The following is a 21,175-nucleotide window of genomic DNA, read 5'->3' as shown; positions in this document are numbered from 1 at the left end:
CTTGTGGGGAATGCTGAACTGCCCAGCCATCTCCTCTCCCAACAGCTTAACACCCTCTGAGCTGGGCTGCTCCTGGGGGAAGTGGGTCAGGAATGGAATCGATGGGAAAATCCAGGAACATGAGGAGAATCCTGTTTTTCAACAGCTCCTTTGACCACAAGAGGAAGGAGGGACAATGCAAGCAGGAAAGCTGATGGAATTTTTCTGTAGAGCTCTTCTCATTGGAAACTCAGGATAATTCTGGAGGAAAGGAGATGAAAATTGAAAAAAAAACAAACCCAAAACAAACCAACCTTCTTTTTATCCTTTTTTCCCAAATAGCTACTTCTTAGCAATGGCTCTTGCTCACAGCAGCCCCAGTGAATGTTTTTCCCAGACTGTTTTCTGATCTGCCTCGTTCCTGGGAGCCTTGGCAGGCGACTGAAGGAGGAGTTTGTTAAACTTGTTTCAGCACAGGAACCACCTGGCTCCCCCCAGGCCCTTCAGGCTGTGGAAGAATTAACAGCAACACAAAGTCACAACAGGAGTAACCACAGAGGAATGGTCTGAGCCTCCAAGCTGAGTTTTTCCCTGGGCACTGGTGATCCCTGGGCTTGGAAAGGACTTTCTGTGGGGTCCCTGGGTCTGTTAGTGCTGGATCACAGCGTGCTCCAGCCTTCAGCACCATTTGCTGCACCCCCTGTGGGGCTGGACACATTTGGGGTTGAGTGGCTGCTGCTTATGGAGCATCTTCTTCACCTGTGAGGAGCTCAGAGCCCTGGAGGCAGAGCCCAGCCTGCTGTTACTGCTCAGCAGAACCAACAATTTATTTGTAATATTGAGTCATAAAATCATTAAGGTTGGAAATGCCCCCTAGGATCATCAACCCAGCACTGCCATGTCCCCAAGTGCCACATCTACAAAGTCATGAGGACAAAACTCTGTGGGGAGTTGCAGAAGGACCCTATGAGACAGCGTGGCCAGGGAATGAGAGGGAAATTGGAATTTAAAAGACTTGACGTGATACAAATGGAAGAAAAACAACCCCAAGCTGGTGGAAAGGTGGTGGAATCACAGAATGATTTGGGTTTGGAGATGCCTTAAAGGCCATCTGCCACAGGCAGGGGCATCTTCCAGTAGGGCAATTCACACACACCTGCACAGAGATGAGCTGGGATGTCCCTCACAGCTCAGATTTTGGGCTTTCACAGTCACTACACTGGTGGCTAAAAAATAACGTGGGCATTGCTGAAAAGAGAGTAAAACACTGAAGGTTGTTATGCAGTGTGGAGCATGACAGAGGTTTGGACAGCTCTAGAGAGTGGACAAGGCAGATGGTGATTGAGTGTGCATTGGCAATGGAAATGTGGGATGGCATCAGGAATGGCAGCTTGGCTTTGAAGCAGAGAGCAGCAGTTTCTTCCTGCAGCGTGTGGTTACAGCACAGGGCTCTTCAGGGGTGAAACAGGTGCAGGGAATAAAGAAATGAGTGGGTGACAGTGGGAGAAACACCCTCGTGGGGTATGGAGTGCAAGGAGCTGTTTCTGAGAAAGGACTGGGGAAGCTGTGGGCAACAAATGCACCTGGTTCATGCCCTGGTTCAGGCTGGTCGTGGAATCATGGAATATCCTGACTTGGAAGAGACCCACAGGGATCAAATCCAAACCTTGACCCTGCACAGACACCCCAACAATCCCACCCTGTGCCTGGGAGTGGTGTCCAAACCCTCCTGGAGCTCTGGCAGCCTCAGGGCTGTGCCCATTCCCTGGGGAGCCTGAGCAGTGCCAACACCCTCGGGGGAAAAACCTTTCCTGAAATCCAAGCTAAACCCCCCTGACAGTCGCTGCTGTGGGGAGGATTCTGGTGTCCGTGGTCTGACCTGGTACAGCAGTGGCTAAAAATCCCCTCTGACTCCTACAATCCCCATCCTGCACTCATGGTTGGGGAATGGGGACAGAGGTGTCTACATGGGGACCCATCAGGTGTCTACATGGGGACACAACCCTGCAGGTGCCTCCTCAGGGGCCTTTCGAGCAGCTGCTCCTTCTCTGCTGTGTTCACCTCCTTTCCTTTGGGCTCCAGGCATCCCCCCAGCCCCCTTCTCACTGCTCACCATTGCTGTCCTTCTCTTCCAGGCTGCCCCTCGGGAACATTCAAGGCCAGCCAGGGGGATGAGGGGTGTGTCCACTGCCCCATCAACAGCCGGACAACCTCGGAAGGGGCCACGAACTGCGTGTGCCGAAATGGATATTACCGGGCAGACGCCGACCCCGTGGACATGCCATGCACCAGTGAGTGGCTCTGGGCACCTGGGAGGGGACCACGTGCTGGGGACAGGGGGTGATCCTCAGCCAAAGCACCAAGGGATGCTTGACAGAGGTGTCCCAGTGGGGTTTTGGGGGGACACTACACAAACTAACTGGTAAATTTTGTCAGGGCTGTCACACAATCGAATTAGCCTGGGCTAGGAGGACTGGTTTCATTCCCACTCTTGCTTGTGGATGTCCTCACACCTAGATGAGCTCCCAGCTCAGAGTGCTGCCTGGGGATGGGGACGAGGGATGCAGCCATGGACATGATTTTCTGAACCTGAGAGAACTTCGGATTGTTCCCAAGGGAAAGTCTTTGGGAACTTTTTCTTCTCTCAAGGACTGTTGTGTAAATAAGTTTTTACTTTCCCAAAAACAAGACGCTGACATTCTGACAGTGTTTTTCTCTTGTCCCACCAATGGGATGAGAGGGAGGTGTTGTTCCTTCCACCAACCTTATAAAAAGGGTTGAAAACCCCGAAATAAAGGCTTTTTGCCTCCTGAAAACCTCTGGCTGCTTGTGCTATTCAGAACCTTTGCTTTATACTTCGTGTGTAGCGATAACACGGCCATCTCACACCTTGCCATCCGTTCCCTCTCCAGCCATCCCATCGGCTCCCCAGGCCGTGATCTCCAGCGTGAACGAGACCTCTCTGATGCTGGAGTGGAGCCCCCCGCGGGACTCGGGGGGCCGGGAGGACCTGGTGTACAACATCATCTGCAAGAGCTGCGGGGCGGGCCGCGGGGCCTGCACGCGCTGCGGGGACAACGTGCAGTTCGCCCCGCGCCAGCTGGGCCTCACCGAGCCCCGCATCTACATCAGCGACCTGCTGGCACACACCCAGTACACCTTCGAGATCCAGGCCGTCAACGGCGTCACCGACCAGAGCCCCTTCTCCCCGCAGTTCGCCTCGGTGAACATCACCACCAACCAGGCCGGTAAGGGCCGGCAGCGGGCTGGGTGGCTGTGGGCCCGAGGGTGGCTGTGGGCCTGAGGGTGGCTGTGGGCCCGAGGGTGGCCGTGGGCTCGAGGGTGGCTGTGGGCTCGAGGGTGGCTGTGGGCCCGAGGGTGGCTGTGGGCCTGAGGGTGGCTGTGGGCCCAAGAGTGGCTGTGGGCTCGAGGGTGGCTGTGGGCCCGGCAGCAGGCAGGGTGGCCTGTGGGCGCGAGGGTGCCTGTGGCCCTGAGGGTGGCCATGGGCCCGAGGGTGGCTCTGGGCCCAAGGGTGGCTGTGGGCCCGGCAGTGGGCAGAGTGGCTGTGGGCCCAAGGGTGGCTCTGGGCCTGAGGGTGGCCGTGGGCCCAGCAGTGGGCAGAGTGGCCATGGGCCCGAGGGTAGCTGTGGGCCCGAGGGTGGCTCTGGGCCCGAGGGTGGCTCTGGGCCCAAGAGTGGCCGTGGGCCCGGCAGCAGGCAGGGTTGTTACTGCTGAAGATGAATAGATCACACGCACACAGGTCGAGGTGTGGTGAAAAGAAGAGAGTTTATTTTTCCTCCCAGGATTTATAGGCTTCTGACCACGGCCAGGGATTGGATGGTCAGGATAACACTTTCTCACTGCACTGGCCATGAGAGATGCCCCTCACAAGACGTGTAACAGAAAGAATGTACACATCTCTATGTTTACAGTTACTGTCCTGGGAAAGTCTTTAGAAAACCATGTCAGCAAGCTCAGAAGCTGAGTTTTCAGGGCGGCACAGGGTGGCTGTGGGCTGCCAGGGGACGGCAGGTGGGGTGAGGTGTGGATTGTTCCGTGGTGTTGGCAGTGGTGGAAGTGCTCTGGAAGTTCCTGAGTGAGTGCCTGGGTGTGAAAATGTCCCTTATTTCAGTGAGAAGCTGGAGCGTGACATGAGGAGGGGGTGCCTGCCTGTGGTGGCAGCAGAGCAGCTCGTGGCACTGTCCCCTGGTGTCACAGCATCTGGGGGTGGTGTCTGTGGCACTGTCCCCTGGTGTCACAGCATCTGGGGGTGGTGTCTGTGGCAGTGTCCCCTGGTGTCACAGCATCTGGGGGTGGCTGGTCTGAGGCTGTTGCCTCACAGCATGGTAGCAGGCGCCATCAGAGTGTTGCAGACACACTCCTGGCTCCTAGGGAGGGAAGGTGAGGCAGCTCCAGCATCCTCTTATAGGAGCTGCAATCCCTGCTTGGACTGCAGAGAGAGCCAGGACAGGCTGAGGAAGCAAAGCTGCACAGAAGAGGGGCTGGGAGATGAATATTTGAGATGACAGTCTGGGAATCTGCTCCAGTCACTTGGTGAAGCAGCTGAAGCGCAGAGCTGGGAGGGTTCCCTCAGGGGTGTCCAGCTCTGTCCAGGGTGGCTTTGCTGTGGGAGGGATGGTCAGGGTGGCTGGTAGTGCTGCTCCCAGGAGGGTCCCTGGCAGCTGTGCTGGTGGCAGGGAGCCTCACCGAGCTGCTGGCCAAGGGCTGCCTGCCCAGCCCACCTGGAAGCCATCTGGAGCTGGGCACAGGCTGAGGCCGGGGCTTGGCTTAATGGGATTGAGGTGGAAGGATGCCAGTGAGGCACGGCCCTGCTTGGAAGCAGGAGAGATTCTGGTCCCTCTGAACTGCCCTGGACACTGCCTGACCCCCAGGGCTGAATTTGGCACGTTCTGGCTGCCGGGGAAAATAGCAGTAGGGCAGGTGGGCATCACTTCAGAGTGTGAGGACAGAGGGAACCTGCAGAAGTGTCTGGGTGAACCATGATGGTGCCCTCTGATCTGGAGTTAGCTCAGGAGCAGGACCAGGGTGCTTTTGAAGCCCTGAAGGCAGGTCTGACACAGGCTGAGCCATGGTTTGGCTCCAAGCAGGGACAGGTCTGCCCCCAGGGAGGTAGGGGAACGGGTCTGGATGACCAGCTGTCTTTACCTGATGGAGGTGGGGTAGCTGTAATGCTACCTGGAGCTGGGAAGAGGCTCTGCTCCCTCCCACCGTGGTCCTGCACTATGGATTAATAATTTGATGCTCATATTTCGTACTTGCAGTTCTGTGCTGTGCTTGAGCCTTCATGTATCTATCACCCGTGGCTCCCACCTGAGCAAAACCAGCGAGCTGAGTCGAAGGCGAATCCTTTTCAGTCCCCTGGATCCTCCTCCTTGTGTTTTCCTGGTTTGACACTCCTTTATTATCAGGGCTCACACTTCTCAGCCTGTGTGATGTCTCTCTTAATGTATCTATTCATTAGCACTAAACACTAACTGTCTGCTTGCTAATTCCTCTGTAATTAGAGGCTCTGAATTCTTCTGCTTACACTAGGCACCGCCTGGCAGCCTTGATGTAGATCATTAGCAGTTGGTAACAGGAGCTGCAGACACAAAGGCAGAGCTGGGACAGGAGAATGGAGGGTGTTGGGGGAGAGGAGAGGGAGCAGAGGAAGGATGAGCCTCCCTCTCTATGCCTTGGCTCTGGATGGAGGAGCCAGCTGGGGCTCCATCGTGTGATGTGTGATGAGGTTGTGCTCCTGCCACAGCTGGACAAAGCAAAGTGCCCACCACCCCTCGGGGTCCTGCAGCCCTGCAGGAATCAAGGAAAACCCCCCTGGTTCCCCAGGGGCACAGGGTGACCGCTGGGGACCCTCTGTGCTGCAGGACTGAGGAGTGATGCCCCATCACCAGCAGCATCCAAAACCTTCAGGTGTCACCAGTTCTTCAGCACCCACATTTTATAAGGGCAGGACAGGGTGGAATTACTCCCCAGTACCAGAGAGCAGGGTTAGATGAGACACTGGGAAGGAATTCTTCCCTGGGAGGGTGAGGAGGCCCTGGCACAGGGTGCCCAGAGAAGCTGTGGCTGCCCCTGAATCCCTGGAATTGCCCAAAATCAGGTTGGATGGAGCTTGGAGCACCCTGGGATAGTGGGAGGTGTCCTGCCGGTGATGAGCTTTTATGTCCCTTGCAATCCAAACCATTCTGTGATCCCAGGAAAAATCTCCTGGGAGAGTAAGAAAACCCCCCTAGAGCAGCCAGAGGGAAGGAAGGTCCTGAGTGTGGCCAGGTGGGTGGCACAGGGTTTGGTGACCATCATCCCATGGCCATGACCCCTTCCAGCAAACTGGATCCCCATAAACATGATCCAGCTGCCTACCTGGGCAGCACCTCCTGTCACCTCTGAGCCCAGGCTGGGTTTGCTCTCCTCAGCAGGCTCTCCTCAACCCCAGCTCCACACTTTGCATCTCCAGCTCACCTGCACCCCTGCCTCTCACACCCTGCAGCACCTCATCCCCCAAAAGCTCAGCGTCCCTTCAGGAGTGAAATCCAGGACTCTCCATGTGCCACAGTCCTGTCTGAAGGGACCCTGCCAGAGCCTGGGTGCCACCAAAAGCCTTTTCCCAGCCATTCTTCAACAAATGATCTGTGCCAAGAGGGTGGCTGAGAGCCATGCCAGCATCCCAAGGGGTCAAGGAGCTGAGCCTGGCCCGGGGCTCCAGATAATGACACTTGATTAATTGAGAGCCATGCCAGGCACCAGCTCATGCTGGCAGCCCCTTGACTACTAATTCGTGGCCTTTCTTTGGGGAGGGGTGGGGAAGAGTCTTGGTGATTCCTAATTCTTAATTTCTCTGTTTCATTGGTGCTGTGAGGATTTGCAGGCTCCATCCACACTGTGGACAGGCTGAGTGTCCTGGGAGAGCTGAAGGAAAGGGCTCCATGGGCAGGGATGAGTTAATAGCAGTGGGAAGGGCATTTCCAGGTAACTGGCTGCTGTGACCTGAGGAGGGAGGAAGAAGCCTTGGGCTCTGGAGTATCCAAAGACAAATTCAAGACCTCCCAGTGGTGGGGGAAAGAACATCCAGGCTCTTGGGAATCTGTCCCTTTTGTGAGCAACTCTTGTCACAGGGGATAAGGAGGGAGGATTAGTGCTGATGTCAGAGGCTCTTGGCTGCAGACAGAGCCACAGAGAGCCACAAATGGCCCTTGCAGAGGGAATACAAGGAGTGTGTGGTGAAGGAAACTGATCCACTGTCCCAATAAACCCATCAGGATGATTTCTCCCCCTCTATAGATCCAGAAAAGTTGTTATGATTATTTGCATTATTATTCTGGGTGGCATTTTACAGCAGTATGTCACGACATGGTGATACGGGTTAGCGGACAAGGTGGTATTCAGTCAAAGGTTGGACTTGGAGGTCTTTTTCCATCTTCCATGATCCTCTGGGTCTCTTGGCCTGGAAGATGTGTAGCTCACACCTCTGTCCCAGGCATCAGCAGGGTTTGAATTTTGGTGGCTGTCACAGCCCAGGTTGTGTCCCAGCCACACAGGCTCTTTTGGGGAGGGCTGTCCTGACAGCACTTGGAGGAGCCCCTGAGCTCAAGGACAGGTGACCACAGTCCAAAGCAAGGACATGGGCCATGGCCCTGCTCTGCTGGGGATCTCCTAGCACTGGACTGAGCCCAGCCTGATCCTGTTACAAACCTTGTGGAATTCATCCGTGAGTGATGGAGCGCAGGCGAGACGGATCCCAGGATGTGCAGAGCACCAGAAAAGAGGATTTTTTTTCCCCCTCATCTTCAATCAAAACAATTCCCTCATAGCCACGGTCCCGGATTCCTGCTGGCAAAGGCAGCAGGGGGCACGGAGAGGTCGGGGAGCAGGCGAGGTGAGGGATGAGGTGGGTAGGAGCAGACCTTCTCACCAGCCTGATGTTTGCTTGTCACATTAGTGCTGCTGCCGGCTAGACAGGGACAGGAGACTTGTACTGCCTGGGGCACAGGGAGCCTTGCTTTTATCTTCTCACTTTCACTGCGCAGCAGAGGATGTGTCTGGCTCCCTCCTCTTGAGAGAGGCACAGCAAAGCCTTGCTCCGGACACCAGCAAAGTATTGGCTCCTCCTCTTCTCCCTTGTGCTGCTCAGCTGGGCTCTGCTGCAGCCAAGAGTTATTGTCTGTGAAACCAGAACCTGGGAAAGTGCAGAAAATACCTCAAAGGGCTGGAATGAGCTTTCCAGAGCTTCAAAGCACTGTGTATTTGTTTATTATAGAATGCCAGAATGGTTTGGGTTGGAAGGGACTTGAAAGATTATCCAGTCCCACCCCCTGCCATGGGCAGGGACACTTTCCACTAGACCAGGTTGCTCCAAGCCCTGGCCTTGGACACTTCTAGGGATGGGAATTTTCCTCCAATTCAGTCTGGCTTTAGCTAAAACACCTTTCAGGAAGAGAACTAGTTTTGAGCCATCAAGAGACAGGCAGCCCACCAGGTCCTTGTACATGAGCCTGTGTAGCTTGCTGCTTTTTTCCCCCCAAAGAAATCACTGACTTTTTAAGGAAATACAGGACACTGTATTTGTCTGTCAGGACACCAATAAGACATTTGATTTGATTTGGAAAACTGCAAGCTGGAATTGGTTCTGTGAAGTCTGTCCAGGAGCTGCATAAATGGGACACCACAATGACCCAAGTGGGGAACTGAGGTGAACTGAGGTCCATGAGAACTAGTCTCATACTTCTTGATGTTTCAAGACCTGGTAGGGGAATTCTTGTGCAGAAAATTGACACAAAAGGAGGAAAAGCAGAAATTTCCTGAGCTTTGGAGGCATCTCACACATGGAGGAGGCAGGACAAAGCCTGTTTCCCTGTGTGACAGAGCAGGCTGGAGGGGCTGCTGACCTGAGGTCACTTTAAATCCCAGGTTTCATCATTTGGTGACTTCACTGGATGTGTTTCTGTGAGAATTTGGCCTGGTCCCAGGCTCCAATCCTCCTGAAACCTTGACATCCCCATGGCTGCTCCTCTTATCCCAGTTAACGCCCTGACCTTGCCTTCCATGGACCCGTGTCACCATCCTGGTTCCACCACGTGTCTTCTCTCCCTCTTCCATTGACGCACAGCTCCCATCTTCACCCTGACTGCCACCAAAACATGATGTGGCTCTTGCTGCCCTCCTCCCCTCGCTTGTTGTCCCAACCTGTTGCTTTCCCTGCATCCCCTCAGCCCGCAGCAGCCGGCAGCGAGCGCTCACGAGGGACCCTGCCATGCCCAAATCCCTTCTCCTCTGCCACTGGAGGCCATCTGCAGCAGATGGAGAGAGCTTTGCCAGCTGCTGGCTCTTCAGGAGCCTCTTGCTGCTCCTGTGGTGGGCAGTTGGGGGGATGTTGGCAGAGCAGGGGATGGGCTGCACTGCTGGAGCTTCCCGAGCAGATGCCCTTCCCCGCCTGCCACCATCTCTGTGGGCTCCTGCTCCTTCTCCTGCTGCCTCCCAGGCTTCCCTGTTGCATAAATTACACCATGAGTTTGAGGATCATTCTCCCCACACCTGCCTGGGGCTTCAGAAACCTGTTCCAGTGCATCCGGAGCTGCCTGTGGTCAGAAAACAACAGTCTGTCCATGATGGATGGTGTGGAAAGTGCCTTCTGCTGAACCAGGGGCTCCCCCAGTGTGCCACCATCCCTGCTCTGTGCTGGGAGCTGATGGAGCAGGGCTCACCTTTTCCTCCTGTGTTCCAGGTGTCTGATTTAAATCTCCTGCTGCCCTTGGCAGTCACAGCTCTGGGGCAGTTACTGCAGGGAGGTTACTGCAGCTCCTGGCCCGGTGTCCTTCAGTCCTTCTTGGGGTCCCTGTGGGGAGGGATGAGTGTCTGTGTGCTCCTGTGAGAGCAGGAAGATGCTCACAGTGCCTGGCCCTCACAGGCTGTGGCCATCACTGCCCTGGCAGGGGTGCAGGAAGCAGCTGCATGGCCGGGGCTGGGCAGGGAATGCTCTTCCCAAGGGAAGAAAACTGGTATTTCCAAAGTTTCCCCCTACACACAGTGAACCTGGTGCAGTTTGCCATGCAAGAGAACAAGGGATAAAGTTCAGTCACAAATTAGCAAGACTTAGTGATGCTCCAAGGGCTGGAGCCCCTCTGGAGCCAGGCTGGGAGAGCTGGGGATCCAGAAGGCTGCAGAGAGACCTCAGAGCCCCATCCAGAGCCTAAAGAGGCTCCAGGAGAGCTGGAGAGGGACTTGGGGCAAGGGATGGAGGGACAGGACACAGGGAATGGCTTCCCACTGCTGGAGATCAGGGTTAGATGGGATATTGGGAAGGAATTCCTGGCTGTGAGGGTGGGGAGGGCTGGCACAGAGCAGCTGTGGCTGCCCCTGGATCCCTGGCAGTGCCCAAGGCCAGGTTGGATGAGGCTTGGAGCAGCTTGGGACAGTGAAAGGTGTCCCTGGCCATGGCAGGGGGTGGAAGAATCCCTTCCAACCTGAACCATTCTGGGATTCCATGGATTCTCTTTCAAGGACTACAGCTCTAAGCTTTCTGTGTTGGAAATTTTGAAGTCAGGTTGTTCCTAAGGACAGTTATCATTGCAATTGGCACTTTTTGGGAAAGTCTCATGTTATGCAAAATCTGCAGGGTGTGGGGGTCTGGCTCCCACCGTGTTCCTGCTTCCCAACAGCCTTTTCCTGGGGACATGCTCTCATCTGGAGCAGATGAATTTTCCAGAGGAGTTTTCCAGGAGGTGGGGAGCACCCTTGGCACCGTGTGACCCCCAAAGCTGCTCTGGCAGCGGTGTGGGGGGTACCAGCATCCTCTGGAGCAGCTCCTCCGTGTGGGAACAAAGCCCTGCAGGCCGGGTGGCACATGCAAATGGAACTGCAAACCCCACTGAACAAAGAGCTCAAACACAGCCAAACCCTCGGCTGCCCGGGCCAAGTCGCTGGGCTTGTGGCATTAGCAACTGCTTTAAAGGCTGTAATCTACACCAAAGCCTGCCTTGATTCAAGTGGGGCTGCAGCCAGGACCAGCTTTGGGCTGCTTTGCCATGTTTTTAAGATTTTCCAGCGTTTGTAGTTACAGACTCAAGGAGCTGCAGGCTGGGCCCACTGGGAAGTTTTCCAGACACTTGACACAGCGATGTGGGCCACCTTGCCAAGAACCTCGGGAACAAAAACCTCACACACTGTGAAACACCAATTTTCCAGAGCTTCAGCAAGTCCAGGAATATCCCAGACCCAAGGATTTTTACTCCTTTAAGGGGAAATGTTGCTTATTAAAGAACCCCAGTGCTGCCATCCCTTGCTTTCCTTTTCTTCTGCTGGAGAGAATTGATTCCAAAAGGAACTGGGGGGACAAATGTAATAGTCCAAGGAAAAGTTCTAGCAGGAGAGGCACACACACACACACAGGTGGTGGTGGAGGGGCTTCTGGAGGTCTCCAGCCTAACCTCCCATGCAAAGCAGGGTCACCAGGGTCCCCATGGAGGGCAGGAGAATCCTCCCTTCTTCCATTCCTCGCTGTGGTGCCTTCAGGGCTCGTGTTGGAGGAAGGCATCTGAATTCAAATGCATTCTCCAGGAGGGCCCATGGTGTGAAAGTCTGTGGTGCTCAAATGGCAGGAGAGAGTTTTACCCAGAAAAGCAAAATATGAGAGAGGTTTCAACCAGAGGAACTGATTTTCAGTTCAATACCTGGATGTGTTTGGACTCTGAGCTGAACAGGAGCACAAAAAAACGGGGCCTTGGGGTCAGTGGTGGGACCTGGGGTGGGGACATTGGACAGTGCCAGTCACCTGCTGGGGACTGTGTGGGATTGGGGTGCTGTGGGGCAAGGAGGGAGAGCTGCTTGGATTAGGTGTCCTGTGGGTGAGACATCCAGGTCCTTGGGAATGTGGGGTCAGTTGTCCTGGCTGTCCCTCTGCCCATGCTGGAGAAACAGAGGTCACCCCCACCCCTGTGCCTGCTCCACCTGCCTGAAGCCTTGCACAGAGGCCCTGTGTGCTGCTGCCACTTCAAAAACAGCTTTCCAGACTGCTGGAGCCTGGATCCCAGCCTAGAGGTCTCCAAGCCCTGTGGATTGAAGGTCAGGACAGCCCTTGCTCCGTGACTGATCACAGCACTGTCCTGGCTGCTGCACAGCATCACCTCCAGCCTCCCTGCACGGGCTGTGGGAACGCTGAGCTGGGGTGGGGAATGCCCTGGACCCACAGGCAATCCTGTTCCCCACTTATTGGAGCTTCCTGGGTTACCCACACAGACCGAGTCCCTGGGTGAAGGCAGTGAGAGGGAAGCTTTCCCCCTTCCCCCAAGGTTTCCCAAGTCTCCCCCTTCACCACAGTGGCAGGACAGTCACAGGCATCCCCTGCCAGATGCTCTGCCAGAACTTTCTCCCCCACATCTCCCCATTCCCTGCCCTGTCCCGTGGCCTCTGGACTGGCTGGTGCCTTGCAGCATCATGGTGCATTTCCCTGCCACTCTGTCTTCAGCCGCGGGTCAGGCGGTTAATCCTGACCCCGATCACAGCCGCTGCTGCACGGGGTAATTGAAAATGCCAGAATTCCCTGCTGACCCTCCTATAATAAAAGCAGTTCCCCCCCTGTCCGGTAACCTGACACTCCAGGGACCGAGATCTGTCAGGAGGGCTCCGAGGAGATGCTGGAAAGCTCCCAGCTGTTCACCTCGCTTTTTCCCCTGGGTGATTTCAAAGTGTTGCCGGGGAGAGGCCACGGGCCAGGCTGGCTTTGCTCTCTCTGTGTCGTGAGTGTTTTCCAGAGCAAATGTTGACTCTGTCTGACATGACATGGGTTAGTGGAATTAAAGTGATCAGAGATAGGGGGTTTGCTGCCTGTAACCTGACTCTCCCAGCTAAGCCAGCGGAGGAACGGGACGCTTTGATTTTACCCTCTAGCAGGGAATAGGGGCTGAGCCTTGGGACTGGCAGGTGAGGGGGGGCTGGCTGCAGAGTGGGGGTCTTTCAAATGGGTCTAAAGACGATGAAAGAGAAGCTGTGGAAAGATCCTGGTGTCTTCCCTGCAGGCTGGAGCCACACAGTCCCACAGACACTCCCAGAAGCTGCTGCCAGCCGAGTCTGAGCCCCTGGGCTGCTCCCTGCAGTGCTGATGGCAGTGTCTTTTCCCATTTTATTTCCTTTACAGCTGCACTCCAGCTTCCCAGCCTGCAGTGTGACCTTCCACGGGTGGCCCATGGACATTTGGCCAGCGTGTAGCTGGGTGTGGGCTTGGCTCACTGGGAGCCAGACCCCCTAAAAACCACTGGCAGTGGTGGCAGCCCAAGAGTCAGGACCTGGCACAGAAAATTGGCCTCTGCTATCAAAGTCTGTTAGATAAGGATGCCCTGATGGGTCCTTTGGGATGGGATGATATACTGAATCATAAAATCACAGAATCCCAGACTGGGTTGGGTTGAAAGGGACATTAAAAGGATCTCATTCCACCCTCTGCCATGGGCAGAGACACCTGCCACTATCCCAGGTTGCTCCAAACCCTGTCCAACCTGGCCTTGCACACAGAGATGAGACAGAGAGAGGTGGGATGGGAGGGAGGTGACCTCAGGATGTTGAAAAAGCACAGCTGTGAGAAAGGAACAGCTCCCAGATGAAAGCTCTTGTTGAATAAAAGAGGAAGATGTCCTAGGAGATGTCCTGGGGCTCCTGGAACTGCTCAGAGTTGTGATGTGGGGATGGGCTGGAGAGACAAACGCATGAGCTGCCTAAGAACCCTCAAATCAACTCAGACACAGAAACAAGGAGGGAAATGGGTTTATTTCTTTCTCATTGCCCCAAAACAATTCTTCATTGTGTGATGCCCCCCTGCTGCTTTTTGTCAGCTTTCTCCTAATGAATCTCCCTGAGCTTTGGAGAGAGTTTTACATCCATTTACATGAATTTTGGATGCATCGAGGCTATCTCATCCCTCTCCCAGCAGAACTGGGATGATAGGAAATGCAGGAACAGCCTCCTCCCTTCCCTGAGCTGAGGGGCACAGCCAAAAATCCTAAGGGACTTTAAAGATCCTCCAGTTCCAACCATCCATGAACAAAAGGAAATATTTTCATTATCATTCAACTCTTCCACAATATTCTTTTTCTAGACTCCTCCTTCATTTAGCTACAAAACCCAGAAAAGTTCCTGCAGTTGGAAACTGGAGTCCATAAATTTTAACCTGAAAATAAAAGGTGCATTTTCAAAGAGAGTTGAGGGGAAACCTCCCCAGAGGCACGGTGGGCTCAGCATCATCTGAAGTTCTCAAAGGAAGCAGGGGATGTGTCTGGAGCATACTCAGGGGGTCAACCACAAGTGTTTCAGCTATTTTTAACTCTGCCTGGCTTTGTGCAGATGTTCAGACCTGGGTGTTATGGAGCTTTTCCCAATTCTCTGTTAAATTGCTGTGCTGTGATGTTGTCTCATCGCGCTGCCCTGGGTTTGGTGTGACCTTCTTCAGGTTTTCCCGTGATTAAAACGCGATTGTTTCTTCTGGAAAACTCACATTTTGTTCCTTCTTGTTTTCTTCCATATCCTTCTTTCCCTTAATACTTTTCATCGCTTCCAGCAAGTCCCAAAGAAGCAACGATTTGTATGAAAGTCAAATTCTGGCTGTGCCAAGCCTGAGGCTTCGTGGTGCAACCAACACCCTCCTTTTTGTCCCTACAGGAGATCAGGCAAATCCTTACTTACAGAATGCAAAGCCTCTTGTGGGGGATCAGTGCTGGTTAAGCTGCCTTTGTGTGATGGATCTGTGCCACCTGGGGTTTGGTTTCCCTTAGCACAAGCTGCTGAAGTAGCCTTGAGGTGCTGCTCTGGAGCCATGGAGCTCCCTGGTTCCGTGCCCAGGGAGGTGTTATCCTCATGTCACAGCATCCTCAGGGAGCTGCTCTGTCACAGGGAAACCTGGACGTGCTTTCACTCAAAGATGTAAAGCTGTAACGAGGGATGTGCCTGGTTGGGATCTTTAGCAGAAGCTCTTTAATGAAAAAAAAAGAAGCTCTTTCATAAAAGTGGCTTCAGCTTCATAATCAGGGCCCAGACCATGACTTGTGATCTCTTTTTTTTTCTCTTTAAGACATGTTTTAAATGCTGGATGTGCCTCAGCTACAGTGCCTGGGAAGCAGGACATGGTGAGGCTCATTTACAGGGATGTGACAGAGAAGGAATGTGTTTTATGACCAAAAACTGGGATTTTATTTAGAGCTAATCCAAAGGGTGGTACAGAGGGGCTGCTGAGGGAAGCCTCATGCTTAGAGGTTTAAAGATTCACCTAATACAGCTTCCCTTCCCTGGTGTGGTGTTAGGACAGAAGCTCTGGGAGTCCCATCCCAGCAGCATTCCTGGGATTTGGTGTTCTGGGGAACTGAAGGAGGCAGTGGGAGAGGAGGGCTCAGTCCTGCCAGCCTTCACAGCTCTCCTCTGCTCCTTGTGGAGGCACCTGGGCCTCTTGGGTCATCCCATTCCTCAGCACAGTCTCTGGAATGGAATGGAATATAAAATATTTCAGCTGGAAACCCTACAACGATCATCTAGTCCAGCTGCTTCACCTAGACATGGAAAATGAACCTGGGAGAGGCCAGAGCAGCACAGCCTGGGCTGTGTCTGTCCCACACCATGGCTCTGGGACCAAGGCCAGCCACAAGAGGACAGGATGCATTTCCTTGGCTGTTACCCTGTTGCTAGATCAGAGCATCAGGATATATCAAACCCACCCTGACACAGGCCAGACCCACCTCATGGTACAAGAAGCATTGGCTTCTGTGAGGATGAAGCTGCTACACTGATTTTGGGAAGGTCAAAACCAGCCTGGTGGATTTGGTGCTTCCCTTGCCAAACCCCACTGGGACCCCACAGTTCATTCCCAGTGGGTGTTTGATCCTTCCTGGGAGACAGTCAGTCAAGCAGGGCTTAATATCCCAGTTTTTGCATGAGGATGCCTTCAGGGAAAATATTCTGTGTAGTGGGATTTGAGACCTGCCTGGCTATGTCTGCCTTGTGACACTGAGCCAGCCTAGTTTGAAAGGGCAATGTCTTGAGGTGTCGTTGAATCCTAATTTGATTTGGGTTGAAGGGGCTTTGAAGCCCATCCCATTCCACCCTCTGCCATGGGCAGGGACACCTTCCACATTCCCAGGTTGCTCCAAGCCCTCTCCAGCCTGGCCTTGGGCACTTCCAGGGATCCAGGGACAGCCACAGCTGCTCTGGGCACCCTGTGCCAGGGCCTCACCAGCCTCATAGGGAAGAATTTCTTCCCAATATCCCATCTCTCCCTGCCCTTGGGCAGTGGGAAGCCATTCCCTGTGTCCTGTCCCTCCATCCCTTGTCCTCAGTCCCTCTCCAGCTCTCCTGGAGCCCCTTTGGGCCCTGGAAGGGGGTCTGAGCTCTCCCTGGAGCCTTCTCCAGGTGAGCACCCCCAGCTCTCCCAGCCTGGCTGCAGAGCAGAGGAGTTCCAACCCTTGGAGCATCTCCATGGCCTCCTCTGGACAGGCTCCAATTCCTCCAGGTCATTTCTGTGCTGGGACCCCAGGGCTGGAGGCAGCTCTGCAGGGGAGTCTCTCCAGAGCCAAGCAGAGGAGCAGAATCCCCTCCCTGGACCTGCTGCCCACGCTGGGGGATCAGCCCAGGACACAGATGGTTTTCTGCCATTCCAGCCCTGGCACAGCTCAGGGGTGATCCCTCCAGGGAGGTGATGGCCATGCAGCTCTGCTGGCAACACCTGAGGATGGTGGGACCTCCTGAACCCCATTCTCCCCAAGTGTTCTCAGTTCCTGAGCTCTGTGTGTGCTGCAGAGCAGCAGAGCTGTCAGCACCCTCACACTGATCCTGCAGAGCTGCCCTGAGCCACACAAGTCTGCTCAGCTGCCTGGATTAAGATAAACTGCCAAAAGCCCAAGGCCAGCCTGGGCAGGGGTCTGGCTGTGAGCAGCGTTGTGTGGCTGTGCAGGGGCTCGGGGTGGTGACCACGGAAGTGTCACTCGCATCCCTCCCTGCCCCAGAGGGGTCACCGTGTGGGACATGTTGGCTTTGCACATTAGTGGATTTTCATTAAGCTTGTTTCACACTCCAGTGGTGGTTTTGGTGTGGTTTATTTCTCCAGCAATTCAGAGAAGCCACAGGGCTCCACTGTGAGGAATCTGAGGAATCTGAGGCCATCCCTGATGGAGAGAATGCAGAAAGAGCCTTCCAAGGACTGCAGTGGTTGGCTTTGCCTCAGTGCCCAGTGCTGACAATGCCAAGGGCTGGGTTTGATCCCAATATGGACCATTCACTTCAGAGCAGACTCAATGATCTTTGTGGGTCCTTTCCAACTCAGAATATTCCGTGAAATCAAATGATATTGAGGCTTAAGGGATTCAGTCAGGAGCAGTGTTTCCACCAGCTGTGGAATGAAGGAAGGTCTGTTTGTTTTTTGTTTGGTTTTTGGGACACACCTACCCTCCGAGACCCCATCAGGATAAATCCACCTCTGTTCACAGCCTCATGGTGACATCACAGCATGATCAAGGCTCTGAGAGTGAGGACTCTCCATATCTGATCTCCTCTGTGTGTCACAGGGCACAGTCAGCTGCCTGGGCATCGTGTCAGGATCCAGCTGAAGCTGTTCCTGCTGACTGGACCTGGGAAAATCACTCTGAGGCCTGGCTGGCTCTTCTAAACTGGTTTTAAAGCTCAGACATCCAGTGCCAGCCTATTGCTGATTCACAGGACTGGGAGCCTCTCTGTGCACCCCTGGCACAAAGGGTGTGACAAGGACCATGTTTTGTGGCATTGCAGAGTGCTCTGTTAGCAAAAAATCCAGGGATTGTCTCCATCTTCTGAGCAGTCTTGGGGCCACATCTGGGGCCCTGCATTCTCTCTGGGGCTCCCAGTATCACAGTCATGGACAAACTGGAACAGGTCCAGCAGGACAGTGAGGTTAGCCTGGGGCTGGAGCATGAGAGGTGAGGGCAGCTGAGAGCTGGGTCTGATCAGCCTGGAGAGGAGGAGGAGGCTGAGGGGCATCGAGGGAGAGAACAGCAGAAATGTCCACAAGACACAACCAGCAAAATCCCAATGGAATGTGAGGGAAAGTTTCTGCCCCACAAGAACAAGGCAGCTGGGGGCTGCTGCTCAGAGAGCCTGTGGGAGCCCCATCCATGGGGATCAGATTCTCTAGGTCTCATCTGGACACAGTCCTGAGCAAAACGATCTGATTTTGAAATTACTCTGCCAGCCTGTGGGGACCAAAAACATCCAGAGATCGTTTCTGACCCAGACCTTCCTGTGACTTCATTCCTGTGCACTCCCTGGTGTCTGTGATAAGAGGAGCAGCAGTGAGGAGGTTCCTGCCCTTCCAGAGCCACTCCCTTGCCCCAGGTGGAGGAAAGACGCTGAGGTTGCTGTAGTCATTCATCTCGCCTGCCTCCTCCCACCATGCAGCACATTTGCCTCATTAAGCTCGTTAGATGAGCCCCACCTCATCCATTTGGGTCTTTTGCTGAGCCGACAAGAGCAGGTTCACCAGGTACCAGATGAGTCACACACGTTCTGCTGTAGCTGTTGTCTTGTTCATCTCCCTCAGGAGAGGCAGGAGATGCCTTGGAGAAGTCCTGTACTCCCAGACTGGGGAGCAGTGCATGAAGAACATCTCAGAGATCTCACTTTGACCAGGAGAAACCCAGAGCTGAGGAGCTTCTCCAGCTGCAAGGCCACTGAACCTGTGCCTAAATCACAGGATGTTGCCACATCCCAGTGTTGTGGGACAGCTCTGGCTGCACATGGGCCCTGTCCTGGAAAAGCCTGGTGTGTAAATGTGGGATCAGCTCCCAGAGGAAGCGGCAGAGACACCATGGGCTGTGTGCTCCCCTCAGTCCAGTGCCATTCCTGCCACAGGGCATCCACAGCACGGCCACTTCCTTCTTGTCTCCAGAGACAGAGATGTTTGTCTTGAAAATCACAGATGTCCTACAGAATCTGTGTCAACAAGGAAGCAGCGAGCTCCAGCAAGAGCTGACAGGCTCCAGAAACATTCACCTGTGTCTTTTCTTCATGCCAGCATGAGAAACTGTTCCCAGGAGTTTGGAAAGATGTGGCCTGAAGCAGTGGGACAGGGATGTCAAGGCGGGAGGGGAGCAGTGCCACGGAGCCAGGGGAGGGCTGAGGTGACACAGAGTTTCAGACTGCTGGGTAATGGGGCTTTGCTTGAGCAGAAATCAATGGAAGGACTGGCCTCAGGATCTATTGGAATCATGGAATGGTTTGGGTTGGAAGGGCCCTTGAAGATCATCTTGTCCCACCCTCTACCACGGGCAGGGACACCTGCCACCAGACCAGGTTGCTCCAAGCCCCATCCAGCCTGGCCTGGGATAGGAGTTCTCTGCTGTCCTTCTAGTTTTGTTCTCCTGGACAAAATGAAGAGCTCAACAATGCTGCTGAGGCTAATCCTCAGCACACCTTCCTTCAGGAGTGCAGAAACCCAGGCAGGTGAAGGAAAATGGTGCAGCAGTGTGGTGGCAGACCTTGTGTTACCCAAACCCAGCCCCTTGGCACCCAGACATTGGAAACTGCAGTGCTCTGAGTGGAAAAGCAGCAGTGAAGAGGCAGACAGCAGAGCAGAAAAATGGCTTTTGTTGGTGTGTTGGAGAGGAGTTGCTCAGTGATAATTCATTGTGATGTGCAGGAACATGCTGGGGCCGTGCTCGTCCAAGCACCACGGTCCTGCCAGCACAATCCCAGCTGGCACAGCTCCTGTCACTGCCCCTGATGCCAAGGGGAGCCAGCCTGGAGCTGGGTGAGAGGTGCCTTCCTTTGGGTGCTGCTCCTCCAGGCTGTTTCTCAGAGTTGTCAAATGAGTTGTTCTTCCATGAAATATTGTAAGGGTAGGACTTGGGAAAAGCCCATCTGAGTGCAAACCTCTCTGCATCCGTTTGGCCTGGCATGCAAGTGATGGGGAAGCTTTCACGCAACCACTCTCCCAGCCCTGAGGCTTCCCCCATGCACCGAAGCTGCCACAGCACTGAGCCTGTGCTGGCAGATGTGCCAGGGTTAAGGCTGGGCTGGAGCTGGGGCTGGGCAGATGTGCCAGGGTTAAGGCTGGAGCTGGGGCTGGGCAGATGTGCCAGGTTTAAGGCTGGGCTGGAGCTGGGGCTGGGCAGATATGCCAGGGTTAAGGCTGGACTAGATCTGGAGCTGGGGCTGGGCTGGCAGCCGGGGATGCCCTGCACTGCCGGGGATGTGCCAGCAGCAGGCTGGGCACCCATGGGTGACAGGGGTGGGTGGGTGTTGGCTGCTCTGCTGTCAGCAGCGAAAATCAGAGAATATCCCAACTTGGAATGGACCCACAGGGATCATTGAGTCCAGCTGTTATGAATGGGTCAGGAGACCAGCTCCTTTTAAAAAGGCCTTTATTGAAGGATGCAGCTCTGGGTTGGGGGACCGAGGGGTCGCACACACCGCCACTGGACATCGCAGAGGAGGAGGATCCGTGCACTTTTGTCACTAGGGCAGAGCTGGGCCCTCCTTCCTCACAGGAGTCCCTAGGAAGACTGTTTTACCTGCTTGTAGTTCCCTGGCCCTGGACAAACATCCCAATAATCCCAGCCTGGGCATCCCTGGGAGCGTTGTCCGAACCCTCCCGGAGCTCTGGCAGCCTCAGGGCTGTGCCCATTCCCTGGGGAACCTGGGCAGTGCCAGCACCCTCAGGGGGAAGAACCTTTCCTGAAATCCAAGCTAAACCCCCCTGACACAGCCCCAGCCATCCCCTGGGTCCTGTCCCCGCTGACAGAGATGGGAGCTGCCCCTCAGGCTGTCCCTGCTCCCTCAGGCTGTCCCTGCTCCCTCAGGCTTTCCCTGCTCCCTCAGGGCTGGCAGCAGCTCCCCAGCGCGCCGGGCCAGAACCGCTCCGAGCTTCCCGTGGAGGTGACAGCTCTACGCTGTGATCCAGCACAGGTCCCTGGGCAGCTTTTCCCCGGGCGTGGTGCCCTCCTGGCCGAGTGTCGGGGTCTCGGCCCAGCTGGCCGGGCCGGCGGGGCCCGTGTGGCCGGCGGGGCCCGTGTGGCCGGCGGGGCCCGTGTGGCCGGCGGGGCCCGTGTGGCCGGCGGGGCCCGTGTGGCCGGCGGGGCCCGTGTGGCCGGCGGGGCCCGTGTGGCCGGCGGGGCCCGTGTGGCCGGCGGGGCCCGTGTGGCCGGCGGGGCCCGTGTGGCCGGCGGGGCCCGTGTGGCCG

The 21,175-nt window shown here is 55.1% G+C and overlaps 1 protein-coding gene across 4 annotated transcripts in view; it reads left to right on the top strand.

The window, feature by feature from the left end:
* The window catches only part of EPHB2 (EPH receptor B2), a 129,040-nt gene that overhangs the window by 80,755 nt on the left and 27,110 nt on the right, over positions 1-21,175 (top strand). For all 4 annotated transcript variants that reach the window (XM_088066534.1, XM_088066533.1, XM_014257203.2 and 1 more), the window contains exons 4-5: positions 2,115-2,270; positions 2,892-3,227. In XM_088066534.1, the coding sequence (XP_087922660.1) occupies positions 2,115-2,270; positions 2,892-3,227 (492 nt within the window). The remainder of the gene's footprint in view (positions 1-2,114; positions 2,271-2,891; positions 3,228-21,175) is intronic.

Source organism: Pseudopodoces humilis, chromosome 24 (genome assembly GCF_049639895.1).
Source record: "Pseudopodoces humilis isolate 2021_Gansu_Grassland_sample_001 chromosome 24, ASM4963989v1, whole genome shotgun sequence".
Taxonomy (NCBI): Eukaryota; Metazoa; Chordata; class Aves; order Passeriformes; family Paridae; genus Pseudopodoces; species Pseudopodoces humilis.
The sequence above is the reverse complement of the archived record's forward strand: the minus strand, read 5'-3'. Positions and strand labels throughout refer to the sequence as shown.